General features: G+C 38.6%; 1 protein-coding gene across 1 annotated transcript in view; it reads right to left on the reverse strand.

The window, feature by feature from the left end:
* LOC109826271 (putative RING-H2 finger protein ATL69) overlaps positions 1-11,393 on the reverse strand; it is a 14,480-nt gene extending 3,087 nt beyond the window's left edge. The window contains exons 1-2 of the mRNA XM_020393275.1: positions 10,999-11,393; positions 10,813-10,910 (exon numbers count right to left, since the gene is read on the reverse strand). Of these exons, the coding sequence (XP_020248864.1) occupies positions 10,813-10,910; positions 10,999-11,160 (260 nt within the window). The 5' untranslated portion in view covers positions 11,161-11,393. The remainder of the gene's footprint in view (positions 1-10,812; positions 10,911-10,998) is intronic.

Here is a 21,450-nt window from a genome sequence, read left to right on the forward strand (position 1 = left end):
AAGCCATAGTGGAAGCATCAAAAGTTGGTCAGCGAGAGTTAGAAGTCAAGTAGGCGGTGGGGGCTCCAGATCCAAAGGTGGCCAAAGTAGGTCACGTGTTTAATTCTAATCATAATAATCACAAGAGAATTGCTGGAGGGCGTCGAAGGAAGCTCACCGGAGGCTATGCACTAGCCTCGTGTGATGATGAGAGTCTCTCTACTAGAGGCAGCAACAGTTGGCCACGAAGGCAGTGGCAATGGTGGCGGAGGCAGTGGCAACAGAGAAGTTCTTGCGTGAAACACTAGAGAGGAGAGAAACTAGTTTTCTTTTAATCCGGTGTTCAGGTACTTTGGTGCTCTGTATTGTGTGTGTAGTGTATTGCCAATCATGTGAGATTCTTTTCACGAGAAAAGAAATTGCAACAGGAGGAAATCATGTGATGGTGCTCAGGATCTGTTATTCTGTATGTTTAGGTGTTTGGTGTAACACGTCCACTTTAGTCTCACATGGACTAGTATGAAGAAATATTAATGACTTAAATAGATAAGCCCAAAATCCAAGAACAATTAGTGCTAGCATTTTGACAGTGAATTGAGCCAACGCTCAAATTGCTCTCGGTAGGTCCTACGGTTGACACACGCTAACGGGCCCGTGAGCCCGGGACGTGACAAATGGTATCAGAACAATTGTCAGGCAGAAGTGTGAAGCTAAGTGTTATATGGGGCTAAGTGCTACACCATGTGGATGCAGTGAGAGGCATCTCTAGAGCCCGTAGAAGTCATCTCTAGAGTCCACATCACCTGACAGTGATACTGGGATGTGCCAATTGTCATGTCGTGACGACGATGACGTCGTCTTTGTAAGGTGAGATAATTGTGACATCCCTACTTTAGTCCCACATAGACTAGTGTGAAGAAATGTTAATGGCTTAAATAGAGAAGCCCAAAACCCAAGAACAACTAGTGCTAGCATTTTGACAGTGAATTGAGCCAACCTTCGAGTTGCTTTCAGTGGATCCCACGGCTTACACGCACCAACGGACCCGTGGGCCCGAGGCTTGACATTTGGTGTTTGGTCCAATGTAATGGACAACATTGTTTTATCAGTAAATCATGGGCCTATAGAGTCAATCTAAGAATCAAATTCTATATTTTTTTTTTACATTTTGAATGCAATAGTTAAAGTGAATCAGGCTGATTCTGCTGTTTGGAGCCAATTTCAGACAATCACGCATTGATTGGATGAAGTTTGACAAATTTATATGAGGTATGGTTATGTATCTCTTGATTGATGGACACTAGTTACTTCTAGACATAGTGTGACACATGTCATACATCATTGAGTCATCAGAGTTGGTCATGGTGTTTGGATCGAGGTGGAGCGTGATGCTCAAAATGGTATGAGAGTTTTGACCAAAGTGGAGCACGGTGTCGTCCAGGTGTGACAGGTTGAGAGATCCAATGTGCTTGTTTGAAAGACAACTATGATACTATTCGTTTGTTTCTACGAGGTGAAGCATGGTTTCTCATGGGGAGGTTGAGCAATATTCCCATAGGTGTGGCTTAGATACGAGATAAGCTGGAGATTGTTAGGATATGTCTTGTATCTGTTATAGTATCTAACATAATTTTAAGCCTAGTGTAGGCCCTTTGTGCTAACTTAGTGCTAGTGTTTCTTTTGTTAGCACTAAATAAGTCTCTCATACTGCCTGAGATGAGATTGAAAGCTTTGGAGAGAATATGAGAAAGCGTATATGAGGGTGAGAGAAGTGAGTGATCTCTCTTGTAATGCTCTCCCTCATACATAGTGGATATCTCGTATTGTTGCCCATGAATGGAGGCCGAATTTGGTTGACCGAACCACTAAATCTTGGTGTTTCTTCTTCTTGATTACTATTGTCTATATCTTGTGGTTTTGGTTTGATCTCTATCAATTTGAGGTAAGAATTGGAAATCATTAATTCTCAATAGTTGTCCTTTGTAAGATGCAAATATGAAAGCCATTGGTATGCCCTTGTCTTAGCGCTTTTTCAAGCAGTAGTGTTCTTTGCTAGGGATATAATATGGATATGGATGGAAAGCCAACGAACTAGTAAGTCATTTTTACCCCTTGATGTTCTTCCTTTAGAGACAATAGGGTGTTGTCCCCATGTTCTAACTCCGGACCATCTGATTATCAAGTTTTTTTCTCCCTCTGCAATTGAAAGGTCTTTCCCGAGCTATCTATAAGGATTTTTCCAGAAATCTATAGGTATTCCCCTGCTTCTATCAAAGCTACTTTCTTTTCTAGGCCTGTGTGAAACGGGTAAGCAGTGCGAGAGTATGAGTTTTTGCAATAAATAAGCCTTCTTTCAAGCTTGGAGGGAGGAAAGTATCTTACCTTACGCAAGTCTGTTAAATCAGTCAAGTCATTTCTAAATAGAGTTCTATAATTCTTTGCAGGTTCTCTTTAGTTTCAAGATGTGTTGAAGGTTGAAAATTGATTTGCACAGAAGCCCACATATAAGAATTTGTCACTTATCTTCGGCCTCTTCTACTATCCAACCAAGACTACCCTTTAACTATCTAGGCCTCTTAATCTCGGGTGTCTTAACACAGAAAAATTTATTGTCCCTCATTTAGCATGTATTTGAAGGGAAAAAAGGCATATTGTTCTCCATCAAATGAAAGAATAACCCTTCCTAATGCTTATCTCTCCAATATCCTTTTCTATTACTCATATTTCTTTAAGTTATTAGATTAAATGATAACTAAAAGCTTAAGGTTTAACATATATTTGTAAAGAGAAGGCTAACCCAAAGGAAACATGCATGATGAGAACTCGTACATACTGCTTAAACCAAAAGAAGAAAAATGTGTAGGAGCTATTAACCCTTCATGACACCAAAGAAAGTAATACTTGATGTTTCCCTTCATCTTGAAACTTTAATTTGACAGAGACCTGGGCAAAGAGGCAGAGATAACAACTAAGATTTACTCATGAACACGAGCAAGCCTAGGACCAGATTATTTTGAGCTTCTATTTGGGTGCCATTTTTTGCATATATACCCCTCAAATATTCAATATTTGCAAATTGCCCCTTCTATCTTGGAATTCGCAAAATTGCCCCTCAAAACCAACATGTTGAGTCTTTCTACTGCACCAACTTAAGAATGTTGCATTTTAAACAAGGCAATGTCAAATTTTCCAATATGGTTGCAACAATTTCCCATTTAAAAACTAAATTTGGTAAGTGAAAGGGTAGAAAAATCAATCTGAGAGAATTAGGGGGAAGTTTTGCAAATATCAAGATTTAGAGGGTAATTTTGCAAATATGGAAGATTTGAGGGGTATACAAGCTAAAACCACCGTTTGAATACCCCAAATTTGTTCAAGGGGATACATATTTCATGTACATCAAGTATTGCATAATGTAATATTTTTCCTGAGAAAAGTTCAATCGCAACCCATTTTATATATATTTTTTCACATTTTAGTATAGTATTGTAAAATTGTACTTGTATCCATCTTTCTCTCCAAATTTGTAGTCATACTTGTTACAAGTACTAGGATTCTGACCACATTTGAAATTAAGGATTATGGATGAAAAAAAGGTGATTAGTGAACAAATAATCACACACAAGTTCATCTGGTAATACCACTTTTTGGGTAATTACTCAAAACCCCAAAGTTTCAGAGGATCCTGTTGGATTTAATCTAATAAATCTATTTGTGGTCACATATGATTAATCAATGTGTATTGCTATCTTTCAGGATAACCCACTAAAGTGATCAATTAAGTTGGGTTAATGGGTATTTAAATATAATCATGGGGTTATATGTGCAGATACCAGATTGTAATTGTGATTTATTGAGGGGCTAAATTACAAAAGTACAACATCTATAAATAAGGGGTTATGGTCCTTAACCTAGGGTTACATTCTCTAATTCTCTACACCCCCATCTAGTAAGAGAAATTCGGATTTAGAGAAACCCTAAGGTTAGAAGATCATCAAAAACCCAAATCAAGATTTCTTCTATGGATTCAGGTATAAGCTTCCGCCCTTTTAGATTCTTGTTAATCTCTTTGAATTAATCATGGCTATATGGTTTTAGATCTCAAGTTTTATGATTCAGATCTAACAAGTGGAATCAGAGCCACCTTGATTAATACTTAGGGATTTAAGTTTTATTGGGTTTTTTGATCTTAAATCTCTGATTAAAGATTCAGTTTTGTTTTTCGGATGAACAGTAATTTTTTGTTCGGGTGAACAGTAACGATTTTTTTTGGCTGAACAGTAAATTTTTTTTCGGATGAACAGTAACTGAAAAATCACCGGTGACCAATGGCTTTTTGGAATTTTTTGGGTTTTTCGTTGGTTTTTTTTCCTTGGATCTGGATCAAGAAAACTCATTTTTCGATTCTAGATCTGTTTTTTGATTTAATGGTGGCGGTTTCAGTTTGAAACCCTAAGGGTTCATGCATGAAAACGTGGCGAACATTAAGGAGGTGGTTACCTCAAATTTTGGCGAAGCGGTAAGCTTCAAACGAACCTCGCGTTCGTTCAATTTTAACCGAACTTCACGTTCAAACGAACTTCGCGTTCGTTCTCAAGTGAGCCTCGCGCTCAACGAACTTCGCGTTCGTTCTAATGTGAGCCTCGCGCTCAGTTCTAAGGTGAACCTCGCATTCAGTTCTAGTGAGCGTCAAGCTCAATTTTAACGAACCTCGCGTTCGTTCTAAGGTGAACCTCGCGTTCAACTCGTTCTCAAGTTGAACCTCGCGTTCATTTTTCAAACGAACCTCGCGTTCGTTCTCAGACGAACCTCGCGTTCGTGCTTAAGTGAGTCTCGTACTCAATACAGTCGAACCTCGCGTTCGAAGTTAAGCGAACTTCGTGTTCACTATGGTTAAGGCTTAGCTTTTCATAGGTCCACTTTGGTATTCTTAATTAAGTTATGGGCCCTAATTAAGCTGTGAGACCCTAATTAAGTTTTTGAAAATTCAGTTGATTTAAATTAAAACCTTTTAATTTAAATCTAATTTGGTTTTTAATCAATTATTTAATTCAAATATTATGACACTAAGGAATTAAGGTTGTCTCTCACTCTAATTGATTAATTAAAACAAGAAGTTGCCAAAGTAACCTCTCTTGTGTAGATTGTTCATGAGGAATGTGAGATGTTTGTGTGTATGCTTTCGTGTAAATATTTAATCGGCCCAAAGGAAGGTTAATATTTATTTAGACTGTATACACATCTGCGATGATAAGCGTGTGACAATTATAAGGTTTACATGTGAATAATGAATCGATCCAAAGATAGTTTCATTATTTGACATGAGTTATTGTCAATGTTTGATCATTGCAACAAGGTATCACTTACAAGTTAATATTACTGTCCAAAGACTTGATATTAATGTTGTGCCGGTATCTTGGATGGGGATTGTCATTATTTGAATTTTATTGATTATGGTTATTGATGTGAGCATTCTTTTGTTTTATTTCAGCTAATGCATCTGCTGCAACAATTTCTGCTAACATCAACTCAATTCCCATGCTAAATGGGACAAACTTCAAGGTTTGGAAAGAGAACATATTAATTGTTCTTGGCTGCATGGATCTTGACTATGCATTAAGAACTGAACAACCCCAACCTCTCAATGCGGATAGCACTCCTGATGCAAAGAAGGAGCATGAGAAGTGGGAGCGTTCAAATCGCATGAGTCTTATGATCATTAAGCGCGGCGTTCCGGAAGCCTTCAGGGGCATAGAATCCGAAGGGATTACTAAGGCTAAAGATTTCCTTGCCGAAATTGAGAAGCGTTTTGCGAAAAACGATAAGGTAGAAACAAGCACGCTTTTAGCTCGCTTGATTTCAATGAAGTATAAGGGCAAAGGAAATATCAGGGAGTACATTATGGAAATGTCTCATATTGCTTCAAAGCTTAAGGCACTTAAACTCGATCTTTGTGACGAGTTATTAGTGCATCTGGTTTTGTTGTCTCTTCCTGCACAGTTTAACCAATTTAAGGTCAGTTATAACTGTCAAAAGGAGAAATGGACTCTAAATGAGCTCATTTCATACTGTGTGCAAGAAGAAGACAGGTTGAAGCAAGATAAGACAGAAAGTGCTCATTTGGCCTATGCCTCTAAGGATAAGGGCAAGAAAAGGAAGAATGATAAGGAAGCTGCTAAGGGTCCAGTTGAGAAGAAACAACATAAGGATAATCAGGGTTGTTTCTTCTGTAAGAAGCCTGGACATGTAAAGAAGGACTGTACAAAATATCACGCCTGGCGTGATAATAATGGTACGTTCCTTGCTTTGGTCTATTCTGAGGTTAATTTTGCTTCAGTACCTAGAAACACTTGGTAGTTAGACTCTGGTGCTACTACTCACATAAGTGTTTCTATGCAGGGTTGCCTGAGCTACCGAAAGCCAAGTGATGTTGAAAGACACATCTTTGTGGACGACGGACAATCGGTAGATGTGGAAGCAATTGGGCACTTTAGGTTGTTGTTAGGAACTGGTTATTATTTGGATTTAAAAGATACTTTTGTAGTACCGTCTTTTAGACGGAATTTGGTTTCTGTTTCTGTATTGGACAAATCAGGTTATTCTTGTTCATTTGGAAACAGTCAATTCAGTTTATCTTTTAATTCAAATGTTGTGGGAACCGGTTACTTGAGTATTTATGACAACCTATATTTGCTTGATACAATTGCTTCTTACAATGAATCCTTGCATGTGGAATCACGTGGTACTAAGCGTAAATTAAATAAGGAAAATTCGGCGACATTATGGCATAAGCGCTTAGGTCATATCTCAAAAGGTAGAGTTGAGCGTCTTGTGTCTGATGGCATTTTGGATTCCCTTGATTTTTCGGACTTCGACGTATGTGTTGAATGTATCAAGGGAAAACAGACCAAAGTGAAAAGATTAGGTGCCAACAGATCTTCGGATGTCTTAGAATTGATACATACGGATATTTGTGGGCCATTCCCTACGGAATCCTGGAATGGTCAACAATATTTTATATCATTCATAGACGATTACTCACGTTATGGGTACCTATATCTTATTCATGAAAAATCTGAGTCTCTGGACATGTTCAAAGCCTATAAAGCTGAAGTTGAGAATCAACTCAACAGAAGAATTAAAACCGTCAGATCTGATCGTGGTGGTGAGTACTACGGTAGATATGATGGTTCAGGTGAACAACGTCCAGGACCATTTGCTAGATACCTAGAGGAATGCGGTATCGTCCCACAGTACACCATGCCGGGTTCACCTAGCATGAATGGTGTAGCTGAAAGACGAAACAGGACTCTTAAGGATATGGTAAGAAGTATGATTGCTCATTCTTCTTTACCAGAGTCACTCTGGGGAGAAGCACTTAAGACAGCAGCTTACATTCTGAATAGAGTACCAAGTAAAGCAGTTGCTAAAACACCTTATGAGCTTTGGACTGGTCGAAAGCCCAGTTTAAAGCATTTACATATTTGGGGATGTCCAGCTGAGGCAAGGCCTTATAGGCCAAATGAAAAGAAATTGGACTCCAAAACAGTTAGCAGCTACTTTATTGGATACTCTGAACGCTCTAGGGGCTTTAAGTTTTATGATCCCACTATAAGGAATATTTTTGAGACGGGAACAGCAACATTCTTTGAGGATGTTGAGTTTGGGGGGAGAAATAAGGTTAGAGACATTAGTTTTGAGGAGGAATTGGCTTCAGATCCAATCCATACAGTTACTTTTGACAATATTCAGGTTCCTATACCTGTTGTTGCTCAAGAAGTAAATCCGGAACCTCAAGATGATAATGTTGAACAACTCCCTGTTCCAGAAGAACAAACTCAACAACCTCAAGAACCAGTGCCATTAAGGAGATCCACGAGAGAAAGGAGAAATGCTATTCCGGATGATTATATTGTATTTCTCCAAGAACATGAGGAAAGTAGTGGAATGTTAGAAGATGATCCAATCAACTTCTCTCAGGCCATGAAAAGTTCTAACTCTCAACAGTGGATTGATGCCATGAATGAAGAGTACAAGTCTATGCAAGACAATAAGGTTTGGGAACTTGTCCCATTACCAGAAGGTGCAAAACCAATTGGTTGTAAATGGATTTTTAAAACCAAGCGGGATGCAAATGGTAATGTGGAGAGGTATAAGGCACGTCTTGTGGCTAAAGGCTATACTCAAAAGGAAGGCATTGATTATACAGAGACTTTCTCTCCGGTTTCATCGAAAGACTCTTTCAGAATAATCATGACACTTATTGCTCATTATGACCTTGAGTTACATCAGATGGATGTTAAGACTGCATTTCTCAATGGAGACATTGATGAGATGATTTATATGGTGCAACCAGAAAACTTTGTGTCAGGAGACCCAAAGAATATGGTTTGCAAATTAAGGAAATCCATCTATGGACTCAAGCAAGCTCCTCGTCAATGGTATCATAAGTTTCAACAAATAATTATCTCGTTCGGTTTTGAGATGAACATTGTTGATGACTGTGTATATCACAAGTTCAGTGGGAGTAAGTATATTTTTCTGGTTCTGTATGTCGATGACATCTTGCTTGTCACTAATGATATAGGCATGTTGCACGAAACCAAGAGATTTCTATCAAAGAATTTTGAGATGAAAGATCTTGGGGACGCCTCTTTTATATTAGGGATCCAGATACATCGAGATCGCTCTCGGGGTATTCTTGGATTATCACAAAAGAGCTATATCGATAAGGTACTTAAAAGGTTTGGCATGCAAGATTACAGACCAGGTGACACCTCTGTTGCTAAAGGAGACAAGTTTAGTCTCAATCAGTACCCTAAAGGTAACATTGAAATTCAGGAAATGCAGAAGATTCCTTATGCTTCGGCTGTAAGAAGTCTAATGTATGCCCAGGTATGTACGCGTCCGGATATTACGTACATTATTGGGATGTTAGGCAGATACTTAAGCAACTCCGGTATGGATCATTGGATAGCAGTCAAAAGGGTTATGAGGTATCTTCAGAAAACAAAAGATTACATGCTCACATACAGAAAATCAGAAAAATTAGAAGTCATTGGGTATTCGGATTCTGATTTTGCTGGATGCCAAGATAGCAGAAAGTCTACATCAGGCTACATTTATATGTTAGCAGGAGGAGCTATATCATGAAAAAGTGTCAAACAAACACTAGTAGCTTCCTCCACTATGGCAGCAGAATTTGTAGCTTGCTATGAGGCATTCAATCAGGGAATATGGCTGCGAAATTTTGTCACGGGACTACGCATTTTGAAAAATGTTGAAAGACCACTAAGGTTATATTGTGACAATAAATCTGCAGTAATGTATTCCAATAACAACAGGAGCTCAACTAAGTCAAAACATATTGACATTAAGTTCCTGATTGTGAAAGAAAGGGTACAGAGTGAACAAATATCTATAGAGCACATTGGGACAAACTCCATGATAGCTGATCCTCTTACTAAGGGACTGTCACCTAAGGTCTTTCATGAGCATACTGCTCATATAGGTGTGGTATCATTTGAGGATATTATGTTTTAGTAGGAGTTTGTAATTATGGTGCTTTATGTTTGGTTGTATTGTCTGATCAGAATAAAGTATTCGGTTAAGACACTCTGTTACATTATGTTTGGTTTTGACCTCACTAAGGAGGACCAGTTGAAAATAGACATGTACTGATCACATTGCATGTAATTTTCATGCTGCACATCCATGATTGATCTATGTCGTTTGATTGTATTGGTATATGTGACCATTGATGGGTCGAGTCACGATAAATGTGACGAAGGCCGCTTTGATCCTATATTGATATAGTCAATGGACGAGATTGTTCGGAAATACCTTTTCAGTGATAGTAATTTTTGAGCTCATAAGGTTATACACAATTTAAGGAATCATATGGTGCCCAAGTGGGAGATTGTTGGATTTAATCTAATAAATCTATTTGTGGGCACATATGATTAATCAATGTGTATTGCTATCTTTCAGGATAACCCACTAAAGTGATCAATTAAGTTGGGTTAATGGGTATTTAAATATAATCATGGGGTTATATGTGCAGATACCAGGTTGTAATTGTGATTTATTGAGGGGCTAAATTACAAAAGTACAACATCTATAAATAAGGGGTTATGGTCCCTAACCTAGGGTAAAATTCTCTAATTCTCTACACACCCATCTAGTAAGAGAAATTCGGATTTAGAGAAACCCTAAGGTTAGAAGATCATCAAAAACCCAAATCAAGATTTCTTCTATGGATTCAGGTATAACCTTCCGCCGTTTTAGATTCTTGTTAATCTCTTTGAATTAATCATGGCTATATGGTTTTAGATCTCAAGTTTTGGTTTAGATCTAACAGATCCGCCTTATGTTTCGGTTGCATCCAGCAACGAGGGAGAACAAGGGAAAAGATGAGGATAGAAAAATCACTTGACATATCAAAATTATGGTATTTCACAGCACAGGGGTTAATCAATCAGCAAAAATTATTAGAGTAATAAGTAAAGGGGATTTGAGTAATTACCCCCGATGTACTTAGTATTGAATTTATATTTAAACATATGCAACTTCAAGTTGGAATTTGCTTTTGTTTATTATAATTGAGCTCCAATACGAACATCTCACTATTTAATTTGAGTTGACTCAATTTAATTCCTAACCATAAAACAAGCAGACTCTGATAAACTTCTTGCAAGATGCAGATTCACTTAATACGGCGATTTCAAATTTACATTCTATTTACAATTGCGCCCACTATACACACTAATTATAACTCAACAATGAGAAATTCACACAAAAATTAAAACAAAAATCTTATAAAAAAGAACTCACTGTGCATCTTCTCTAGACTTAAAAGCCTCATGATTAAACTTCACTGTCGGAATCGCCGCAACCTCAACGGGTTCCAACCCATGAATCGTATGCTCTCTCTGCACCCAAATTAAACATCAAATTATCAAAATTACAACTCAAAAATACCCAAAAAAATGAAAGAAAAAATTTAGAAAATTGGGTTACTGGGTCGAGATCCGAGTGGAGCTCGATATCAGAATTAGCAGCCCGAGAGTCCCCAGAGCGGATCCGACCGCAAATCAAACGGGCACAGATGAAGATGATAAAGGTTGCGCTCATCCCAAACCCGATAACAGTGGTCACCAGATTCAATCCCGAGCCCAACATGTCAACCGCCGGCGGCCGACAAAAGAGGAGGTCAACTGGAGTCGGGACCCATTATGACTGTGGGAGGGAGCGCTCGCTTGGTGGTGGTGGGATATTTTTGTTTCATAACTCTTTTTTAATTCCTTTTTTTTGTTTTTTGTTTTCCTTTGTTTTATGTGCCGACTTCATCTTCGTTCGAGGGCTACGAGAAGTATCTGGGCGTACTCGTATGGGCTAAGAGTCCTGGTAAAGGATCAGGGTCATAGAGAGTCACTGAGTTCTCTATGAAAAAACATACGTAAGAAAAGAAAATATTTAGGCATGGAGTGCTGATTCTATCAAAACCCTTTCTACTGTACAAGTTGTCTTGAACCACATATATTATATTATATATACGATATCAAAACCCTTTCTATTGTACAAGTTGTCTTGAACCACATATATTATATTATATATACGAAATTGGCTAACAGTATTATTATTTCATTGTTTCTATAGGTAGGCCAGTCCATCCGGGCCGGCCCGGCCCGGCCCGGCTCGGAAATCCGGACCCGGGCCGGGCAAAACCGGAGCCCGGACCCGGGTACCCCGGGCCGGGTCCGGGCCCGGGCCCGGGCCCAACCGGGCCGGGCTCCGGGTCGGCCCGGATTTTTTTTCAATTTTTTTTCTTTTTTTTTATAAAAAAATGCTAAAAATTAGTTTAAATTTATTATATTTTATATAATTATGTATTAGTATATACTTATAAATTATTATGTAACTATATATTATATACATATATTATATACATATATTATGTAACTATATATTATATACATATATTATATATATTATATATACATATATTATATGTAAATATATTATATATATTTTAACTTGAGAGAGAGAGAGAATCGCATAAGTAGCCATTGCCCGTTGGGCCAATGGGGAAGAAATAGTCGTTGTAATATACTATACTTATATATACTTATAAACTAAGAGAGAGAGTATACACACACATACACACACATATTATACATATATAAGAGAGAGTATACTTATATATACATATATACTAAGAGAGAGAGAGTATATATATATACACACATATATTATACATATATAAGAGTGTATACTTATATAAGAGAGAGTATACATATATAAGAGAGAGTATACTTATATAAGAGGGAGTATACATATATAAGAGAGAGTATACTTATATAAGAGGGAGTATACATATATAAGAGAGAGTATATTTATATATACATATATACTAAGAGAGAGAGTATACACACACATATTATACATATATAAGAGAGTGTATACTTATATATACTTATATAAGAGAGACTATACATATATAAGAGAGAGTATACTTATATATACATATATACTAAGAGAGAGAGAGAATATATATATATATATATATATATATACATATATTATACATATATAAAAATATATTATATATACATATATTATACATATATAATACATATAAAAAATAAAAAATAAAAAATAAAAAATACATATATAATACAAATATTGATATAATACTCCCATAAAAAAATTTTGATATAATACAATTAATGATTTTATATTAATTTGTAGATTGGGTATATTAGTGTTAATATAACTAATATTATAATTGACTCTGTTGATGTCAGTTATCGAACATAAGGTTTATTTAGGGTTTAATATTGGGTTAGCGTCCTCAAGCTTCTTCAGATGGTCGATTCGGGAGCTCGTTGCTTTTTCCTACACATGAAAAACTCGTAAGAGGTTAGAGTTTGGTTCTCCAGTTGTTTCTCCGACGATCAAGTCAGTGTATGAGCTTAAGTTGAAAATTGTGAGATGATGAAGAATATTTCAAAGTTGCATCAAAAGCTTGAGAGTTACCTTGAGATGCATGGCTTCCTTTTATAGTGGATCAGAAGGGCAGACATCTGACAGGTGTCGGCCGTTTGGCGAAGATGAGCCATCTAGTCGTTTATTGTGGAGAAGACAGCAGGTGCTTGGAGCTGATTGGATCCGATGAGTCATAAAAACTATAGGGGCTAGAGCAATGATGACTTTGTCAGAGCAATTAATACGAGCGTAGTTGGCTGTCGACGAGGGTTCGAGAAAACAACCGCCTCTTCAATTGTCTGGTTGAAGGTCGATGAACACCGCCTTTTTAGTCGTCTGTGTAAGTTATCGACTGTAACAACAAGTTGAGTGTGGGTGCTTTGGAGGTGATTTGGTGGATTGACTGACAAGTACCGTCTTTCTAGTCGGCTATGTAAGTTGTCGACCTATCGAGTCGGCCAAGGAAGCAGCTCGAGTTGTTTAGGATCTAAACACGTCTGATTAGGTGGGGGAGAGAGACACATCTTGAACCCTAACTGCAAAGGACACTGATTCTTCATCTTCTTCTCTAATGATCCTTAGAGCAATTCCGATGGTTTCTTCAACAGTTAAAGTTCGACATAACCAGCTGTAAAACTTTCGTTCCAAGGTGACACCACTACAGTTGAGAGCGTTATATGAGAGGTTGACATCCCTTGGTTGTTCATTCTGACGGTGATGGCGAAATCGTAGGCGGTTTTTTACCACGATTCTAGTTGGACTCTACTGTACGTGAAGCATCCGGAATATGATCTATGTCTACCACTGCATGCTTTCCTCCACCGTGTTTTCAAGGCCTTGGGGGTGTCTCCATCACAGATGAAGTCAAATTCGATTGCTACTCTGGTGGGATTCGTCCTCATCTGTTACTGGTTAGGAGTAGAACTAACCCTAAGTTTGCTCGGCCACCTTGTCTGTGTCAAGGTGAATCAGCGTGAGGCCCATTTCTATCTTCAGGTGTTGGGGGATTGTAGGCTATCTAAAAAATTACTACAGATAACTGATCCTCATCATTGTGAAGATAGACAAGAAAGATGGTGGGCTCCAAAATATTCATAAGGATTACAAACTGAAGATCCTTGTAGAACTTAAGAAAAGAGATTACAATTAACAATCTCTTCAAGGCCAAACGCGAAGGTCCACCTTCGCGTTTCTAATTCCAAACACGGAGGTCATTCCCACGTTTCAATAACAAAACGCAAGGTTATTCCTACGTTCCAGACTCAAAACGCAGAGGTCATTCCCGCGTTCCAGACTCCAAACGCAAAGCTCACCATCGTGTTCTCAGCTCCAAACACAGAGCTCACCTCTGCGCTCCATAAGCCAAACGAGAGGCTCGTTTCTAGAATGAGAATTTTGCATTTGACTCATTTAAACGTGTTTGAACGGTTTTAAAACCATTTTGCACGATTTGAGGGGATCAATGCCCCACTAAGGAGTGATTTTAAGGGTTAGTTACACCACTTAATCCCCTATAAATAACTAAAAAATTAGCTTAAAGTGTGGGGGAAGAGATATTTGAGTAATTTTGGATCTAGAGATCGGCAACATCTCTTTGCAGATCTGGATTTTTGGATCTTCGGAAAGATCTTTTGGTAGATCATCATTTTGGCTTAGAATTATCAAGGCTTAGAGATCATTTTGGAGGATCGGATCTTGGAGAGTTTGGAGCATCATCAAGATCCGTTCATGGAGCTTTTTCTTGGCTTTTGAACCATTTCGGTTAGATCAAAAAGAATTAATTTTCTTTCTCAAATTAACTATATACCAAGTTCTCAAACTCGTTCAGAGTTTCTAAACTCATGAGAGTTTTAAACTTGCATTGCAAGTTCTTCCCATCCAGAGGAATCAACCAAGTTCCACGAGGGGAAGTGTTCGGATCGTCAACGGGATACAAGATTCAAGCTCCCATCGACACCAAGAAGAACCCAGATTTAAACAAATGGAAGGATTTTTGTTGATTCCGTCATTCTTTTTTAAATCGGGATACCGATAGAGAAGAGTTGTAATTTCTTTTTCTACATTAGTTAGAGAGAGATTGTAAAGAGAGATTATATTCATTCTTTTCCTAAGTTAGTTAGGGAGATAAATACAGAATTTTATTCTCATTTCTTCTTTAATTTTTCCACAAACAAAAGATAGAGACTCCGTTGGGTAATAGCTTTTTCACCGATGAAGAAGTGATGGCATAATCCGACATCAACCTCGCTAAAACGACGGTCAAAACTCTGATGGTGGAATTCGATCATGACAAGTTTGAGGAGTTCCTCTCCTCCGGATCCTGTAGCCCCAAGGCTATTTACAAGATCCGTAAAATCTTTAAGGAGACCAAAGCTCCAATTGTGGCCGACTCACCGAAGGAAACTCTCTCCCACGGGTTAGACTATTCAAGTAGTCTTTCCTCTAAAGGAGAAGGCTTTAATCTAACTAAACTCGTCAACTGAGTTGAAAGCCCCAAGCCCACGTCTAGGCAAAGGACACTGGGCCACAAGAGACCTATTGCCACGATGATGGATGATGATGTCGCTGAAAAAACCTTAAAACAGGCCAAGAAGAATGTTGCTCGTCGAAGAAGGTCCCAGCAATGGGTACAACTCTGAGAAAGCCGATCCTTTAATCAACACGAGCTTCACGTTCGTGAGCCTAGACGTGACCCTGAGCTCTGCGTTCTACTTTAGAAAGCGAGCCTTACGTTTATGAGCCCAAACATGAGCTTCACGGGAACCAGACCAAACGTGGCCCTCAATGGCGCATTTTATAGCCAAAATGCGGACCTCAAGTTCATGTTGAAAGTGAACTTCAGCTTCGTGTTTCCTAATCAAAATGCGACCCCTGCGTCGTCACTGAAGAACGCAACCCTCGCATTGCCAAACCTAAATGCGGACCTCACGTTTCAAGTGCCAAACGCGACCCTCGCATTACAAGTACTAAACGCGACCCTCGCATTTCATTGATAAAACGCGAACCTCACTTTCCAAGTGCCAAACACAATACATAACCTGATGTATATCATGGACCTTCGGGGCACTATCGCGAACCCCACTAGGGGGTCAGCTACTCCCCCCGCCCCCTGGATCCCTAACTCACTGACCGGTCAGTGAGACCCCCATACTGGGTTATTTGTAGCGCGACTAGACTGATGGGCAAACATAAGAAGTTCACGAATTCAAGGCATATAAACAAGATTCATGTTCACTAGGAGTGAGTTCTACCCAATCACAGGTAGGGGGTTCCAATTCAAACCTCATGTTTAGTGAGTAACTCATCCCGAGCCTCTACAACAAACTTGAGAGAGTTCATATCGATATAAAGACCGATACAACAGGTTGCTCGTTCGTGCCAATGTGAACGACTAATTTCTGCGGTCCTCTCGGGATGTTAATGCTGCTCACATGCGGCCAAATCATCAGTGTTCGACTGATTAACAAATGTTGATTTGCCCAACAAACAATGACGTTCTCTTAGAAAGAAAACTTCGGAGGATGAATACCTTGGAGTTACTTCCAATATGGTCGATAGAGGGAGGTCATCAATCTCTAGCTCCGAAGGGTCTCCTGGTTTGAAAGAGATCCCGAGTGACTCTGATGGAATCTATCAACACACTAGGACTCGAAAGGGAGTTATACCCCCTGTCAATTATCAGATATTAGCTAAAGGAATTAACTCGGATGATGAACATTCAGCTATCATAGAGTCCCAATCCTCAAGCTCTTTCATAGAACATGAGAGCTCGGCTTATATGGCAGAATATCCTGATGATCTTATAAAGAGACTTGATGAGTAGTAAGGCATGCTTAAAGTACAGGAGGAGGCCATCGATGAACTCCAAGCCTTGATGGCTCAAATTGTCGTAGATAGGGCCAAGTCCCCCAAAAAAACTCGATGATCCAGCACATATCTTCCCGAAGAGGAGGATCATATTCATTCCAACCTGTTACATCAAAGAGGAAGGAAAAGGTTAATGAAAGTGAGACTTTTGATCAACAAGCTCACCGTATAGAATCTTTCTCTGAAGAAGGTAGAGAGGCTGAAATTAAGCAAAATCCCCAGTCGGTTAAAATAGAGGAACTGGAAGCCCGCCTTAATACTATTGGCAACAGTAGCAAGCTCTAAGATGAGGGAGTTGTTAGACCCTATCCAGTCGAATAGGATACAACCTTTTATCCTCCAAAGTTCAAAGTCCCGACCCTGCAAACTTTTGATGACACGGGATCACCGAACCAATATATCTATCATTTTAAGTCACAAATTGGGAATGTGATATCAAATGACGCCATACTGACTCGCTTGTTCATTGGCACCCTCAAGGGGGTTGCCTTTGAATTGTTCATGAAATTGCATACCGGATGTATTCAGAAGAGGGAGGATCTAAAGAGACTCTTCCAGTTAAGATTCTTTAAAGACGACACAGAAGTCTCTGTCACTACCCTACTTGCCACTAAGCATAAGGAGGGAGAGCCCATCAAAGCATTCATCGAAAGGTTCCGAAGCATGGCTCTTTGATGTCCGAAAGGTATGATGCAGTCTGCACTAGTGAAAACCTATCGACGTAATTTACAAACCAACCTCTTAGCCCAAATAGAGGTTGCGGAATGCCATTCTTGGAAGCAATTTGCCTCCCAAGGTGAAAAGGCTAAAGAAATTATTACCAGGTTCAAAGCTAAAACCGAGATAGAAAACAGCGACCACCAACATGGTGTTAGTCTAACTCGTGAGTCTTCCACTAGTTCAAGCTCCAATAGGTGTGATCCTGATCTCTAAAAGGGAGCTACGCCTGATAAACTTTGACCCACATGTTCAGAGAGATAAAAGGCTGGTACCCCTTGCTACTCTGAAAGGAGACATAATGTGGATCCATCCCAATCTACTTGATGACCCGCGATGGACAAGTATATAATGGAAAGCCAGGAGAAAGAATGCCTAACCTTATTATTCGCTTGGATGCTCATAATGAGACTATCTTCGTTGAATTGTTGTCTCACAAAATGGGTCATACTATGATCACAACATGAGATGCGATTTATGCCTCAAAAGGCTATTAAAGGACAAGCCCTGACAAATTTCTTAGCTGACCATTTAGCACCAGATTCTCCTAAGACGGAGTGGGATTTGTATCTTCTGAGTTGTCATGTTCAACAAAATATCTTTGTCAACTGTAAAAACCTTTCCCAATGGAATCAATTCCAAATGAGAAAGACCCTTCATGGTAGAGTCAGTCTACTAGATTGAGCTTGCTGTTTCATTAATCGAAAAGGATGATAAGCTCATGATGCTAATTAATAGGAAATTTCTCAAGAAAATCATCAAGCTCCCTTATTCCCCTGTTAAGTCTTAGTCAATATGAGGGGTTGATTATTTGTTATTTCTAAAAAAGAATAACGAACTCTCAAAATTGTCAACTTAACAAAACATCTTTGATAGTATAAGCACTTTAGCGTGCATCACCACCAAATCAAGTTATCAATCCTTATCAATAGGATGATAGGTCCTCAAAATTAATTAAATCGTAATCAAGTTATCAATCCTTATTAATAGGATGATAAGTCCTCGAAATTACTCAAATCAGAATCAACTTATCAATCCTCATGAATAGGATGATAAGTCCTCAAAGTAGCTCAAATAGCAATTAACTTATCAATCCTCATCAATAGGATGATAAGTCCTTAAAATTGCTCAAATCACAATCAACTTATCAATCCTTATCAATAGGATGATAAGTCCTCAAAATTGCTCAAATCGTAATCAACTTATCAATCCTTATCAATAGGATGATAAGTCCTCAAAATTGCTAAAATCACAATCAACTTATCAATCCCCATCAACAGGATGATAAGTCCTTGAAATTTCTCAAATCACAATCAACTTATCAATCCTCATTAATAGGATGATAAGTCCTCAAAATTACTTAAATTACAATTAACTTATCAATGCTCATCAATAGGGTGATAAGTCCTTAAATTCTCGTCAAGTTAATACTATACCTCTGACTAAATCAATCATCAATCTTCCTCAGTGAGATACTAAGTCCTCAAAAAACTTGTTCAAATCATAAGTACCTAATTTTGTCTAGCTCATATCACTCCTCTGACAATATTAACTTATCGACTCTCTTTAATAGAGCGATAGGTCCTCAAAAACTTAATCAAATCACAAGTACCTGATTTTGTCTAGCTCATATATCTTCACTGACAAAATTAACTTATCAACTCTCTTTAATAGAGTGATAGGTCCTCAAAATTTTAATCAAATCACAAGTACCTAATTTTGTTCGGCTCATATCGCTTCTCTGATAAAATCAACTTATCGACTCTCCCTAATAGAGCGATAGGTCCATAAAATTGCTTAAATCACAACACAACCTCATCAAGTTAACAATGTATCTTTGACGACCAAATCAACTTATCAATCCTCTTCAATAGGATGATAAGTTCACAAATTTGCTCACATCGCAATAAACTTCTATCAAGTTAATATCACATCTCTGACACAATCAACTTATCAATCCTCTTTAATAGGAAGATAAGTCCATAATGTTTCTCAAATCGTAACAAACTTCTGTCAAGTTATAAATATCATACCTCTGACACAATCAACTTATTAATCCTCTTAAATAGGATGATAAGTCCATAAAGTTCAAGTTCATATCACATCTCTGACGGAATCAACTTGTAAATCCTCTTCAATAGGATGATAGGTCCATAAAGTTGCTCAAATCGCAATAAAATCCTGACAAGTTCATATCACACCTCTGACGGAATCAACTTATCAATCCAAGATAAATCCATAAAGTTACTCAAATTGTAACAAAGTCATGCCAAGTTAATACTAAACATCTGGCACTTCTAACTTTCCTTCAATGTTTTAAGTGAAAGCATAACACAGGAAGAAACGATAAAAAACCAAAACATTATCACTTTTTATTAGAAAGTGATACAAAATTGTCCTTATTAAAAGAACAGTAGAGAGGGTTAAGTTTGCGGGCTTATCAACTTAATGGATGTGAGCAGAGACTTGACGTCTAAAAACTTCTCCTCATGATTAACTTGTACTGTCGTTGCAGCTTCTCTTTGGAGCTCACCTTCATTCGGTGCTGTAACAACCTCCTTCTCGACCTCTTCAAGAGTTTGCATCTCCTTGCAATGATCTGTGAAGATTTTTGTACTCTTGAGATGGAGTTCTTTAACATCAGCTTCCTCCTGGGCGAACTGAGCTTCTTTTTGAGCCAAGTCCGTTTGTGGATGAGCAATAGTTTCTTTCGTTTGAGCGATCGCTTCTTGAGTGGTAAGCATGGCAGTAGTGGAATTGGTTAACTCAACTTGTATTTGATCACGCTACTCCTAAAAAACTATAATATAAGCCTCCTTCCCAGCCAAGCTCTTTTGAACGACTTCCTGTCGACGTGCTATGTCAACTTGAGTATCAACAAAAGTCCATTTAGTCTGAACTTCGAGATCAACGCACTCAAGGTCTTGAAGTGCTCTAAGGTTGAAGCCAAAATGCAAAGATCACCCCGTGGTTTAGAAGCCAAAACGCGAAGATCACCCCACGGTTCAAAAGCTAAAATGCGAGGATCACCTCGCGGTTCAGAAGCCAAAATGCAAGGATCACCCCGCGGTTCAGAAGCCAAAATATGAGGCTCACCCTGTAATTCAGAAGCCAAAATACGTGGCTCACCCCATGTTTCGAGAGTTAAAGCATGTCGCTCACCCTCACACGGGTCTTGCGTGGAAAATCCCTCCAACCAAGATGCCTTCAAAGCGGATGTAAGGATCAACTCCTTTTCAATAAGGAATCAACAGCTCTATGATCAAAATCGAGATCCAAAGTATTTTGAAAATTCGTTCCAGTCAACTGCGAACTTTCAAAAAGTTTGGAGGGGGTTCTGTAGGCTATCTAAAAATTACTATAAATAGCTGATCCTCATCAGTGTGAAGATAGAGAAGAAATATGGTGGGCTCCAAAATCTTCATAAAGATTACAAACTGATGATCCTTGCAGAACTTGAAAAAAGAGATTACAATTGATGATCCCTTCAAGGCCAAACGTGAAGGTCCACCTTCATATTTCTAATTCCAAATGCGAAGGTCATTCCCGCGTTTTAACAACAAAACACAGCGGTCATTCCTGCGTTCCAAACTTAAAATGCGAAGGTCATTCTCGCGGTCTAGACTCAAAATGCGGAGGTCATTCTAGCGTTCCAGACTCCAAACGCAGAGCTCACCACCGCGTTCTCAGCTCCAAATGCAGAGCTCACCTCCATGCTCTATAAGCCAGACGAGAGGCTCATTTCCATAATGTAAATTTTGCATTTGACTCATTCAAAAGTGTTTGAACGGTTCTAAAACCATTTTGCACGATTTGAGGGATCAAAGCCTCACTAAGGAGCGATTTTAGGGGTTAGTTACACCCCTTAATCCCCTATAAATAGCTAAAAATTAGCTTAAG

The sequence above is a fragment of the Asparagus officinalis genome, chromosome 10 (genome assembly GCF_001876935.1).
Source record: "Asparagus officinalis chromosome 10, Aspof.V1, whole genome shotgun sequence".
Taxonomy (NCBI): domain Eukaryota; kingdom Viridiplantae; phylum Streptophyta; class Magnoliopsida; order Asparagales; family Asparagaceae; genus Asparagus; species Asparagus officinalis.